We start from the raw sequence: 13686 nt of genomic DNA, 5'->3' as shown, positions 1-13686 counted from the left end.
AAAGTGGCAAAATCTTTTCTGAAGCTTTTCAAATCGATTTGGATGTTTCAAATCAATTCAAAGCTTTTAATTGGTCTCTCAATTTGATTCAGATTCAGAGATTTTGTCCCCGAATTGGGCTGAATCTCCTCCAAATCGAATCAGCTACCATAGCTTTGCCCAGCCCTATCTGACAGCAAGGGTGGGGAGCAAGGTAGGGGGAAAAGAGTCTGCAGGGGAAAGAAGTTGGGGCAGAGCAGAGGGTAACAGGGCCACCTGACCTCCTCAGATTTATTTTCCATGCAGTAGCAATGGGACGGGAACAATTCAAGGCAAACGTCCAAGATTAAACTCTACCTGGAAAATTATAAACAAATTTATAACTTCCATATATAGAATCTAATTATTGGGGCGTCATCTTATATTCAGGTGGTCTTCTGTTCAAGTACATATTTAAAATAGAGGAACCAATTAAACTAAAAATAAAAAGTGCAAACTGGGCTCTTTTGGTTCAGTGCATCAGGACCCTTAAATATGTTATAATTGCAGAATTCCTCCCATTGGTGGCTGTACGATCCATAAGACTAACCAAATCTGATAAGGATTTATTAGGACAGCCACGAAATCCCACAATGCAATTTGCTCTCCCTATGCCTTAGGACCTTTTTTACACATGTTCTGGGGGTAGGGAGGAGGGCACTCATTTGACGAGCTTTAGTTAAAGCACCCCCGACGCCATTTTGAAGCATGGAGATGCTGATACACAAGACGCGGAAGCTGCTGGAGGCACGCGGATTAGCACACTCCAGCAGACACTATTAGTCAAGTCTGCTCCAATGCACTGTAATTATAGAGCATCAGAGCAGCTTTCCAGCACATCTATAGGCACCCGTAGCATCCTTCCTTCATCTCCTTCCTTTTCTCCCTATTTATTCATCCCCCAAGCTTCATTCCCTCCCCATAAAAAGTTCAAATAAAAGTATTTCCTTTTAATAAATCCATATTAACCCTCACCAGCTCCTTTTGTACATGTTTCTTTCATGTTCCTTTTGACTGTTTAGAGACAAAAATGTTCAAGGGCAGGGACCATGCATATCCCCCATGATGCATCTCCATGCCTTGGGTAGCTTTGGCACAGGGACAGCACAAGCTGCTGTGCTGGCAATAACAGCTGCTATTATTCTGGCTGGACCTCCTCCCTCAAATGTGGAACTCTGCCCTGGTTGCCCCTTTCAGTAACGATGTTGATGTTTGCAAAGATAGGCAAACTATAGCTCATAAACTGCACATGGTCCTCTAAGACTTTAAATATGGGTCCCATGTTAAGTAGTAGTTAGTTAAGAGAGTCAAAAAAATTTAATTATCTGCTCATTAATTATTTTCTAGTTTTAATTCTCTTCAGTTCTTCCTTACTGTTTATTCCAAAAAATCATTTAATGACATTATTTGAGCTGAGGTGCTGCGAGCACATTAGTGTTCTGGGGCAGTAACATCTCAAAAGCCATGTCTTGACTACATCAGCTGTGTCAGGATTTTGGTTTGTGGGCAGAAGGGTTAGAAAGTTTGGCCACTCCCAATATACAGACTAGCTCAGTAGGGTCCTTTGGATGCTATTTAATACAAATGATACTAATAAATCACCACCATGCTCACTGAAAACTCAAAAGAACTTTTCATTTTATTAAGCTAAAAGCCTTAGTAATAAAGCTTTAAACTCGCAACTAGAATATTGAGCAATTTTAATAAGTTTGCATTTCTGAAGTTAAATCCCTAAGTACAATAGAAATTCATTGTACAAAGCACATTTAGGTACATGTTGAAATGTTTTAATTTTTAATGCTGCATTAAAGTAGTCAGATAGTATTTATATGAATCAGATAGGAATAAAAACTTTGGAAAGTTGTAAAATCATTTTACAGCTAAAGTGCATTTATTCAAAATGTTCTATAATGAAGTCAGTGACCAGATGATGCAGATTAACTCTTTGGGAAGTTTAACAAAGCTGAAACAAATTATTTTTGTGATGTCTTTTTTTAAACAGGATGTCTTCACAATTTCATAGATAATCTGATGATTGAAAATATCAGTGCTCAATAAATTGACTATGTTCAAATTACAAGGAAAGATAAAAGCATTGATCTGTACCAAAGGTTCTCAATTTCAAAATGGCAAAGTTAGCAGAACTAGTCAGTAAAATCAACTAGACTCTTAAAACAAAAAACAGGATAGAAAGCCACACATCTGATCAGAAACTGAAGGAACAAAGGGACAAGTGACAAAAGACAAGCCACATGAGACTATGCAAAGGATATTAAAACAAAAAATAAGGGGGGAAAAAAATTCAGCCACATAAAAATAACTAAATGAAAAAAGTAGGGTTGTTAGAAAGAGAAGCAAGAATAGAGCTTAAAGATCTTCAAGTTATGACGCCAAAACTAAACACTTTGCCTCAGTTTTCAGTAAAGACAAAGACAGACTAAAAGAGCAAAAGCAAACTATCTAAAATAAATGAGGGTATGGAAACAGCAGCCATCACAAGCAAAATTCAAGAAGTTCAGTGCACTCAAAATCAGAAAGAGGGTTACTATTCATCCCGGAGTTCTGAAAGAACTAGTACACGACATTGCAGGTCTTACCAAAAGGATTTTTAACACCTCAATCAAGTTAGATATGGACAACAGCAACATGCAATGCTTGTATTTAAGGAAAAGAGTGATCTGCACAACTACAATGCCACTTCATAAAAAGTTTACTTTAATAGCATGCAAGAATTTAAAGATCATTTGGAAGAAAAGCATAATCAAAGACAGGAACATAGATGCAAAATGAGACAAAAATGCAACCTGGGTTTACCAAAGGTAGGTCATGCCAGACTAATCTAATATTTTTCTTTGACCAGATAACTGATTTTCTAGACAAAGGGAAAGCAGATGATCTTCCCTATGTGGACATCACTAAAATATATGCTATGGTACCACATGGGGGCATAACTAGTGATTTCCCCATGTGGTACCATTAATCTAAGAAATGGAATTGGGTAGGCGGCTAGCTAAAAGTGAGATAAGAGACTGTGCTAAAAGAGAAACTAATGTTCTAGAGAGTTCCCTGATGGGAGTCCCTCAAGGATCAGTCTTGGAACCAACCTTTAATGATTTACTGAGAATACAAACTTGGGAGGCACTGTCAATTTTGATGAGTACTGGGATATCATACAGTAAGAACCAGATGACACTGTGGACTGGATTAATAAAAAATGGGATGAAATTCAGTAGGACCAAGGTCAAAGCCATGCACCTCAGGATTAACATGTATTTCTTCTATAAACTGGGAGCTCATTACTGGGAAACAGAGAAAATAGACTTGGCCTTATTTGATCGCAGAATGACTATGAGTTACCGGTTGAATGCTACCATGAAGGCAAATGCAGTGCTGGGATGTATGAAGCGAGGTGTTTCCAAAAGGGATAAGCTTGCAAGGTGATATGACTGTGTTCTCTATAAATATATCAGGGAAAAGAAAACTATTTGAGCTATATGTCCATCAGTTCTAGTGCTAACATTAGTACCAACTATTCATAAATATAAATGCACCCTATAAATTAGAACAGATAATAGAAACAAAAGTGACCTAATATAGATCGATCAGGATCCTATCACACATTCAAATTAAAGCTGGATAGAAACCAGCTATAGCATTGTTACACGTTTTCAAGTACTAACACTGTAGCTGGTTGGCTCTTTTTATATCTGAACAGACATTCTTATGGCATGATAATTACTCTGCACATGTGGCCAGGCTAAATTTACTGCACAGTTAAGTGCATAATATATGTAACATAGCAGGCCCTCAATTTATGAAAAGGTCATGCAAAATAGTTTGCCTACACTAGTAATGGCTTTTCCAGCCTTACATTCCTATACACCCACTGTCCAGCATCACTCATTTGGCAGGGTTCATAGCTCAGCAAGCGTAGGGGAGATTTCAGGATGGGGGGGCAGGGGACTCTGTGTGTCTGGCTTGGGGTGGGGGAGGGGGGAAGACCACACAGCCTGCCCCCCTAGCTACCCTTCCTCCTTACTTTCTGCTCCCCAGCAGCCCTGGCCCAGTCCAGCCAGAAGCTGTCACAGCTTCTCCCTAGTCTTGCTAGGCTGAGGCTGAGCCAGGGTGGGGAACACAAACAGATGGAAGGGGCAGAGGACAGACAAAGAAGAGGAGGCACAGAGGCAGGGGTCTGGCCCCTCACCCCTTTCCTTCCCACAGAAGTGGGGGAATGAATTCAAGATGACCCCCACAATAATTAGATTCTATCCAGGGAAAATTATAACACATTATAATGTTTCCACGTATAGAACCCAATTATTTGGAGGTTGTCTTAAATTTGAAGCCATCTTGAGATCTGGTAAATACAGTAGATGAGACAGATTTCTACCTGTGTTCATCTGGCTCAAATGACAGTGTAATCTCAGATACTCTCTCATCTCACTTCTTCAGAACACAGGATATTGGAAGGAGCAACACACATGAAGGAAGCCCCATAAGCAGCTCTACAGAATAAACTACTGCAAACTAGTTTGAGGGGTAAATTGGGAGAGGTGTTAGACAAGCTTCTGAGAACAAAGTGCCCTTCAGATTTGGGAAAGAAGATACTTCATGTGAGCAAGTGGAGGATATAAAGTCTGGACTTGATTTCATCAGTTGTTTTTGTATTAGAATTTATTCAAGGGATAGAAGTGACTGAAGAATCCCAGCTAAACTCTTCATGTTGAGACACACCTACATAGTAGTGCCAACACACGACAACTGTATTCATTATAAAAAGTTGAATGCTCAATTTTTACTTATAATTTCACTATAATTTTAATTTAACATGTAATCCTGAGCAAACGGGCTATGAACGCCTGTCATGAAGTATGAACTTCAATTAAAATTAAAACAGAAGTGTTTCAGTGGTGATTTCAGTATAAAGATCATCCACCTAACAGTTTTACTGCATCACGTATAATTTAAAAACAAAAACTAACAAGATGGCTTAAAGTACAGCATTTTTTAAACAAAGCAATACTTTACTGAAAAGCTATATAAATTGGCCTTTCTAATTTATGTTGGATTTTTATTAAAAACAATTGCATCCATTCACATGAAAGCTTATTTTCATATGGAAAAACTGCAATACATTCATAATGTGTTTCTCATTACATGAACTGGGAGCAGGTAAAGTTATGAACACATTCTTAAACTACTGTTAAAACATAAATCTAAGGAAGTGAAGCCTTTCGTTGCACATAGCTCAGCCACTCCTGACGCAAAGCAAAATGTATTTTTATTAACAATTGAGCGACAGGCTACCTTTAGGACATGCTACAAGTTTCATTTACTTTCAGCAGGTCTATTCTGAACCACTGGTGCTATACTGGGAGGAGGGGGTTCCTTTGTTTGGTTTTTTTAACAGTTTTGAGGCACCTTTCCTACTACTAAATGTGAGTGGATCCCTCTGAAGTGAGTTGGGTGGCTATTTGGTTTGTCACCAATACAGATACTTCTACATAATCTACCCAAGTGCTGTATTTGAGTCTCTGTTTATAGCTGCATGCACATTTTTAAATAAGATGCCTTCCAAGAACCCTATATGTATATTAAGTGAGTGAATGCCAAGTCATATTTTGTTCCCCAAAAAGAGAAAGAAAAAAAAAAATCACAAGAAACAGTGGTTTATTTTTCCCCTTTGCCACCATTGATCATAAATTGAAGGCTATTTAAGAGTTTAAGCATAATCATTATCAGGATACACATACGACAGACAAAGAGTATGGAGAGAAAGAAATACTGAATTAAAGGAAAGGGACTTAGTAAGCATCAGCTGCTCTATGGTAACCCTTTTGTGTATCTAATAATCCCCACAGTAAGGGGATGCTAAATCACAGCAACTCACTGTTATTTCATTTGAGGGTAAAATGCCCTGATTTAGCAACATTGAAGTGGACACACAAAGTAGTTAACACAAATTGACTGATGCACGGTAATTTATTCCTCCTTTAACTCTGTATAATTTGTCTGCCCATACGCCAAGAATCCTGGGCAACAATTATTAGGAAAACGAAAAGGTAAATTTACTGCCATATAAAAAGGCAAAATTGACAACTGCCTCATGACATTAACATTTACTTTTAAAGCAATTGGTCTATCATCCTTGCAAAAGTGATTAAATAAGGTTAATTCATACTGGAAATCAAATTAAATCAGGTTACTTAGTTTAATTTCTCGTTTTTTAGGGAGGGTATTCCAAAATCAATGTGAGTTAATTACGGGTCTACTTTTATTAAAATAGCCTACTGATTTTCAGATGTCTAATTTGTTTCAGGTGGCTTGAGGCTGACTTTCAGAAACTCTAAGCCCCCAGGAATCTAAAGGAAATAAATTGGATCTGTACTCAGAACTTTTTTTTTTCTTCTTTTTTTCTTTTTTTTTGGGGGGGGGGGGGAGGGGAGGGGAGGGAGGGCAGGGAATCTATGGTTCAGACCAATGACCAAAACGGAGACATCTAATAATCAGATCCAACTTACTTCTAAGTTATCAAAATAACTACACAAATGCAAAACAGTGAACAGAAAAAAAAAAAAAACACGTAGTCAGGAAACATGCACAAAGATAATGTACCTGGATCAATGAGAACTTCTTGTGCCCCTAAAAGGAGGAACAAAAATGATTTTCAACCTTCAGCGCAGCCAACAAAGAAAGCTATTGTAATATATTTATAGGTATCACCATGACAAGAACTATAGGAAAATTAAAATCCAGAATTGACACTGCTGTTTAAAATGACTGTTCATATAAAATTTGATTTTGTTACACCATAACTATGGCCAATTGATTAAAAACAGCCTTTACCCTATTACTGTAGAGTTAACAGAAAATTGCATTTTAAAAGTTTAGTTCCAAGCCTACAGCTAAAATGACTGTGCTGGATTTTCATTTTATATTCTAAAGTATAAGCCTGGAAAGTCTTAATTTTTATTTCTCCCGTTCTTACTTTTCTTTTCTTCTTTTTAAGTTAAAGTTCCCACAACATGGTCCAGTTACCAATGTCTGAATGTAAATAATCAACTTCTACTCTGTCAAACTAAGTCTTCCTTACTGAGCTATTAGTTTTACGTATGGATACTCTAAAAATACATTTTTAATCAACTGTGAAAGGTATTTGCCATATAACTGCCACCAAGAGGAGCTTTAAACTTTGTTCCATATCTTGCAATTTCCCCTTAAAGGCTCATTCCATTTTTTAGCTTTTTGTTAATGACTCTACCTTTGCAAAGCATGGCTCTTCGGGAGCTGCAGGAATGCCCTGGTGGTAGACTTAATAAAGACAAAGCTTCCTACTTTCGGGATATAGACCCTTTGTGAGGCTTACCATACACAATCTCTGATGCAAGGTTTTCCCAAATAGCTGACAAAAGGAGAATGATTTTGCAAAAAAGGAAGGCTGTGCATCTCAAACTGACAGTATGTTGTTTTTCTAAAGTTTGGACAAGGTAATCAAGTTATGAAGAGTAAGAGCTCAACAGCCCAGCATTTTTGTCCTTTACCAGACATCTTGTACTTTCTTAAACTGATTTTCTCAGCCTCCAGACCAACCTAATAAAATCTAGAGATTTAGAGCCCAATCTGAAAAAGAACTTCAATTCCTAAGCATCAAGTGCTGCAAAGCCTAAGTTTCAGGTGCTTTGGCCACCAGACGTGGAATACAGTGTCTGAGCTCCCTGTATATTGCATAGAGAAAAATAAGGCACTCGAGGATGGGAGCCAAAAGAACCAATATACTGAGCAGCATATAGGAGCCACTCTCCAATCCCTCTGGTTGAAGCTGTGCCACTACAAAGAAAAGAATGCACATTTCATTGGGCAAAGAGACTGCATGATTGTAATATAGAGTTTAGTGTACAATTAGAGTAGGATGAGAAGCAGTAATCTGAAGTTGCAGCAAAGTAGGTTTAGACCAGATGTCCACAAAAAGTCTTCACTGTTTGAACAGTAAGGCAGTGGAATGGACTGCCTGGGGAAGTTGTGGACTCCATCACCAAAGGTGCTCAAGAAGAGGCTAGACAGCCACTGGTTGTACTACGGGTATTTCCCATGCTTCCGGGCTTTGCTGCTTGCCCCCTCCCCACATCCTTTATGCTCCATGTCTGGATGTTTTTAACCCTTCCTCAGAGGCACTGGGTGATGGCTGCAGCTAAGGCTGGGGATTTTGACTAGGGCGTGCCAATGTACTTGCTGACAATTAAAGACAGAGGTCCCTGGCTAGACAGTCTTAGCCTTCCTCTCAGGGTCAGACCGATCACCATATTTGGCAGCAGGAAGGAAGTTTTCCCCAAGGCCAGACTGGAATGTACTGTGGGGGTTTTTGCCTTCCTCTGTAGTGCAGGACGCAGCCTGCTACCTGGGATCTCCTGAGCGGATGTTAGCAACCTTTTATAGAAGCAGGACATTGGGCTTTCTATGAGTTACGTGTGGCAGGCTGGGGTGTTCCGTCTTGTGTTGTGTCAGGGTTGACGGTAGTTTTACACAGAGATTAGATTATGGATTTGACGGGATGGCTTGGGTATGGATGATCCTGCCACAAACAAGGGGTTGGACTAGATGACCTCTGGAGGTCCCTTCCAGCCCTACTTCCCTATGCTTCTATCATGCAGGGCTATCTAACTCAAGTAACAGGGGGCCAAACACCCTGTCAGGTGCCTGAGCAGTGGCCTTCACAACCACCACCCCACCACCATTGTACCAAGTGTGGGCCCTCCCCTTCACTGCTACACCATATGCCTGCACACACACCCCCAGCTTTGGTGCCACAAGGGCACACAGCCCCAGGCTCATCCTCAGCCCCCTGTGCTATGCTGTGCTGCACTGCTACGCTGTGGGACAGGGACAGGCAACAAAAGTCAAGGAGCTAGGAAGAGGAGGAGCCTGGAGACTCCAGCTACTGTTGCAACCAGAGTGATGCAGAAGCATCCAGGCAGGAACCTGGGAAATGTAACTTAAGCCCTCACTGGCTGCATGCAGCCTGCAGGTTTCCAGTTGGACAGCCCTGGGTTAACACATTCAACTGGGAAAGGGAAGGCCCTAAATCTAACCTCTTCCAAGACATAAAAGCACAGCTTCAACAGGAGGGGCAAAGTGTCGCCATTTAAAACAACCTTAGTCTGGTAAACATGACCGTTTCCACGAAGGGGAGAGATGGGTTTGCATCCCATCAGAGGACAGCATTAAACCAAGGTCTCCAACTTATTGGCAAAGCTCTGTATCCAGAAAACTGTTACAAGAAGAGGTAGCTAGGAGGGCTGTGCAAAACGGCAGCATTCCATTTTGCCTTGAGTTTCGAGGTTTCAACAGAACAGAGATCCGTTTCAAATTTCATTTAGATTTGAAACAGCTGTTGCGTTTTGCTTCATCAAAACAGTGAGGCTGTTTCCATGCTTAGCTAGATCGGGCTGGGGGGATCAGCCTAGCTGGGCTGACTCCCTGCCCCGCACCCAGTCTTGTGCTGGGGAAGGGAGCTTATCAGTTGGGCTCAGTTCCTTTCCCCAGCCTGATTGCAGTGCTGAAGAGGAGAACTGAGCCTGAGCTCAGAAGATGAGGAGAGCCAGGGCTGCGCTCCCAGCTCCTGCTGGGAGCGCAGCCCTGGTTCTCCCCCATTTCTCAAAACGTTTCGAAATGTTTCAACTAGCCTCGTTTTGTTTTGAGGCTGTTTCGAAGCCCTTCATTTCAATTCTATTTCACTGTTTCGAGGTCAAAATGAGTCAAAACAGTGTTGAATTGAAACAGCCAGCGAAACTTTGCACAACCCTAGTAGCTAGCATCAAATCTTCCTCCATGCACATTTTTAGAAGAAACAGCCACATCTGCATTATATAAGCAGCTCAATTCTTTATGCACATTGCTCTTAAAAAGAAACCTACCACAACTGGCCTTTCAGGGGACTTAAGAAGAGGAAGATCTAGTTTCCCTCTCAACTAGACACCAAACTACTCAGCTTTGTCCACAATTAAGAAGTTTCAGACATGTGCACAGGCACAATTCTGGGTGCCTCAAACTTTGAAGTCAGAAAGTACCCATGAAATTTAGGACACCCTCCCGCCCCCCACCCCACCCCCAGAGTTAAACAGCACTTACGTGGGATTTAATCCTTTTTTTAATTTGTTCCTTAGAAGCTCGGAATTTATTTTCGATATCTGATTATCTAAGGCTAGTTTGCTAATAATCTTCCTAAAAGTAATAAACAGAGCTGCAACTAAAAAGTAATTTGGGTATAAGGGAGTATAGAATGCACTGAAGAGGGAACAATGAGAAAACACCTTACTGGAGAAGAAAAGCCAAAGTGGGCAAAGGCAAAAGTTTTGGTTTTTATTCGCCTTGGAGAAAGAGGGAAAGTTTTTAGTAAGGAGCTGTTCAACTAAGACTGGAATCCAATAATTGGGATCACAAAATGCTAGCAATAACAACTTGAGCTGGTATCTTGTAGGCTATAAAGTGACTCTTCTAAAATAAGGCACAGGTACCCGAGAGGGACAGAATGATAGAGTAATTCAATCAACCACAGCTGAATTAAAGTTCTGCTTACTACTATATGCAATGTTTCACTCACATAGCAGAGGAGGGCTTATTCAAAAACTTTTTTCAAGAAATTAAAATTGTTCCTATTTAAAATGGACAAACCTGCAATTTTGTAGTAATGTGTGGAAGAATGCTAAGTTAGAACAACATACAAAAAGGCAGTAATGGTAATTGAAAACATTTTGCAGTGCATCTTGACAGCTAGAGTTTGCTTCTGACAATTTTCTTTGGCAAAGATAATAAACTCAGCTGCAGTATCTCTTATTAAGTCCTTGCTGAGATCTGGAGAAACACTCATTAATACGATTGTGGTAAATGAGATTACACCATATTGACCAACTGAGTAAAACTCATCTCAACAGGGAATGGAACCACCTAGACAAAGATTAGTCACGTAAATCACCAGAACACCTGGTGTCATTTTTTTTTTTTTTTTTTTTTTACCAAGATGAGCTTAAAAACTGATGAGGTATCATTACCTATAATTTGCAGTTCAGCCTTTCAAAATGGAAAAGTTTTTTTTTTCAGACTGTGATTTATACGGGAAGAAAGAAAAACTATGAAAGATGGAAGTAGTTCGATCACAATATGTTTTTAAAGAATTATGATAAGGACCTACATTTTTCAGGTTTTGATTTTTTGTTTTTGAGTCTGCTATAGCAACCAGCCACTCTCTCCCAGGCAGGCAACTCATCTCATTGAAGTTATATCATAAAGAGCACACTGGGCACATCTAGACGTTCATTAAAGCGCTTTAGGTAATGACATAATTAGCTAAAGAGCACAGGTTTTTTTTGTGATGCTTTAATAGGCATTAAAATAGGCTAATGCACACAGGCACATGTGTAGACATGCCCACTGAAAACCAACAAGGGTAAATTGCTATTTTCTTGATTTGTGTTTGATTTTAAAATCAATATTTCAAAAGAAGTCCTGCAAGATGGGAATGTTCACACCTAAATATTACAATATCAAGGAGCCATGTATACACTGAAGGTTTTTACATAAATGACCATCTTCCATTCAAACCCTTTAACATACTAAGCAAATGTCTTGGGCACTAAAACTTGCTTAATTCATCCTTTCAGTATATACATAAATGGCATAGGAGGGCTATATTTTCTATATTATTCTAAAAAAATACCTCTGCCCCAAGCATGTTTTTTTGCTAAACATTAACTTGATTCTTTGTCTTAAAAAAAAAAAAAAAAACCACAACCAAGAAGTGTGAATTTAATACTTGACAATTCTGCTTGTGTGTAAGCACCTTTGTCAGCATAAATACAGGACTATACACGTTTTTCTACACATATAAATATCCTAAAGAATAAAAGAAGTCATCAAACTTAATACTGTTTTCCCTCTCCTTGTGAAACCCTTCTGAGACAAGAGGAGGGTAAGGGGAAAAATTGACTTTAGATTATAAATTTCTACTGTTAAAAACTGAAAATAAAAGCCAAATTGCACTTACCTGGTCTGTGTCTGTTGCCTGCCTCAGAAGGAAGTGAACTACCTTGTGCCCTACGAGCCCCAGCTTTACCTCCTGTGCCACCAGGGTAGTGATAGATAACGGATGCTGAGCATAATCCTTCAAGAGCAGCTAGAGATTAAAGATAAAGAACAATTTAGTAGAATCCACTCGCATATACAACCTCAAGTGTTGTATTTTATAAACCTGCCAACATGGCCTGAAACAGCTTCTAACCCTATGCAAGTGTAAATTTAGTCTCCACTCCTAGTTAAAGCAGAGCACTTGAGCAACACAGCTCCTTTCACAGGGGAGGGGGAAAGACAAAGGGAAACAGGTTAACTGGCTTTCTCTCTTGCAAGAGGGGAGCCACAGAGGAGGTGTAGTTCTCCAAGAAGAGAGTAAGTGGAAAAAAAGAGCCAACGGGTCTTTGTACACACCACAAAATTGTCTTTTAAAAAGTGACTTAAATGCCCTTTTGCAACACTTTAATGGTGCTGGTGTTTACACTGTCGACGGCATATTGCACGTTAAATGACTTTGGGACGTCATTGACACCTCCAGGGTGTTTTAGTTTGCTACCTAACAAAGTACAACAGCTGCGGAGGGAAGCACCAGGTCTGATGTTGCTCAGGGGCTATGCAGGCAGCCCATACAGGCAGGATCCACTGAAGAAAAAAAAAAAACAACAAACCTGTGAGCCTGGTCTTTTTTTTCCCCCCCCCCGCTCCCTGGATCCTGCCTGGCCCGAGCTTCACGGGGGTCTGGTGCTTCCCTCCGCAGCTGCAGTGCCCACATAGACCATCTGGGCCGGGTGCCTGGGGATGGGTGCCCCCGGGAGGGCGCTGCCACTGTCGCAGAGGGAAGCACCAGCCCTCCCAGCAGCTCAGGAACTGCTTAGCTTTCTGGCAGCTCACCCCCTCCCTTCCTGCCACCAGAGGAAGGTAAGGATCGGGCCCAACCCTTGTGTGCACACCACAGGGGTTTACTTCAGTTTAGTTCTCCCTAAATTGAAGCAGTGGGTTTTTAAAAACACTGCTTCAATTTAGGGAGAATTAAACTGAAGTAAACCCTCGTGGCATGTACAAGCAGCCAATGAAGCCCCTGGTGGTTTTTACAGGGTTGAAGGAGAGAAAGGAGCTGATAATCTAGTGGCACTTGCACACCTCAGAGAGTAGCAACAGCAGCACCAGACAAGAGAGGCCTACAAAGAGCTGAAGCATAGGGACCAGAATTGGTTTGCTAGAAGAGAAATGGAATAAAGACATCAATGCAAGCTTAATGTATATAGAACTTTGGTAACCATAGGAATACAGGTATTTTGACCAAGTTGTCAGTCTGAGTCCTCCAGCAATACATGTAGGAAGTCTTTCCTGTATAACATGTTGTTAAGATCACACTTTAAAAAAAATAAATATAAAAAGTCATGCACAACTCTATTTTCAGAATAAAAATTTTAAAAAGTTATGTACCAGAAGTATAAATTCTATATTGCAAGTGTGCTAACCTGGCTTTTTATAACCTTTTTTCCTGGTCTGTCATTTTGACATTATTTTTGTCATTGTATCACTTATTTTTTATTTAGTTTTTTAGAGTCTAAGTGTATTGCTGCCACTTCATAGTTGAGCTGGACA

General features: G+C 40.1%; 1 protein-coding gene across 5 annotated transcripts in view; it reads right to left on the bottom strand.

Moving 5' to 3' along the window:
• TRAPPC9 (trafficking protein particle complex subunit 9) overlaps positions 1–13686 on the bottom strand; it is an 839741-nt gene that overhangs the window by 806842 nt on the left and 19213 nt on the right. For 3 of the 5 annotated variants that reach the window (XM_059723710.1, XM_006258702.4, XM_059723711.1), the window contains exons 4-5: positions 12056–12184; positions 6634–6660 (exon numbers count right to left, since the gene is read on the bottom strand). In XM_059723710.1, the coding sequence (XP_059579693.1) occupies positions 6634–6660; positions 12056–12184 (156 nt within the window). The remainder of the gene's footprint in view (positions 1–6633; positions 6661–12055; positions 12185–13686) is intronic. The other 2 variants (XM_059723712.1, XM_019481793.2) reach the window with 1 other exon arrangement.

The sequence above is a fragment of the Alligator mississippiensis genome, chromosome 3, assembly GCF_030867095.1.
Source record: "Alligator mississippiensis isolate rAllMis1 chromosome 3, rAllMis1, whole genome shotgun sequence".
Lineage (NCBI taxonomy): Eukaryota > Metazoa > Chordata > Crocodylia > Alligatoridae > Alligator > Alligator mississippiensis.
Note: the sequence above shows the minus strand (reverse complement) of the source record. Positions and strands in the feature narration are given on the sequence as shown.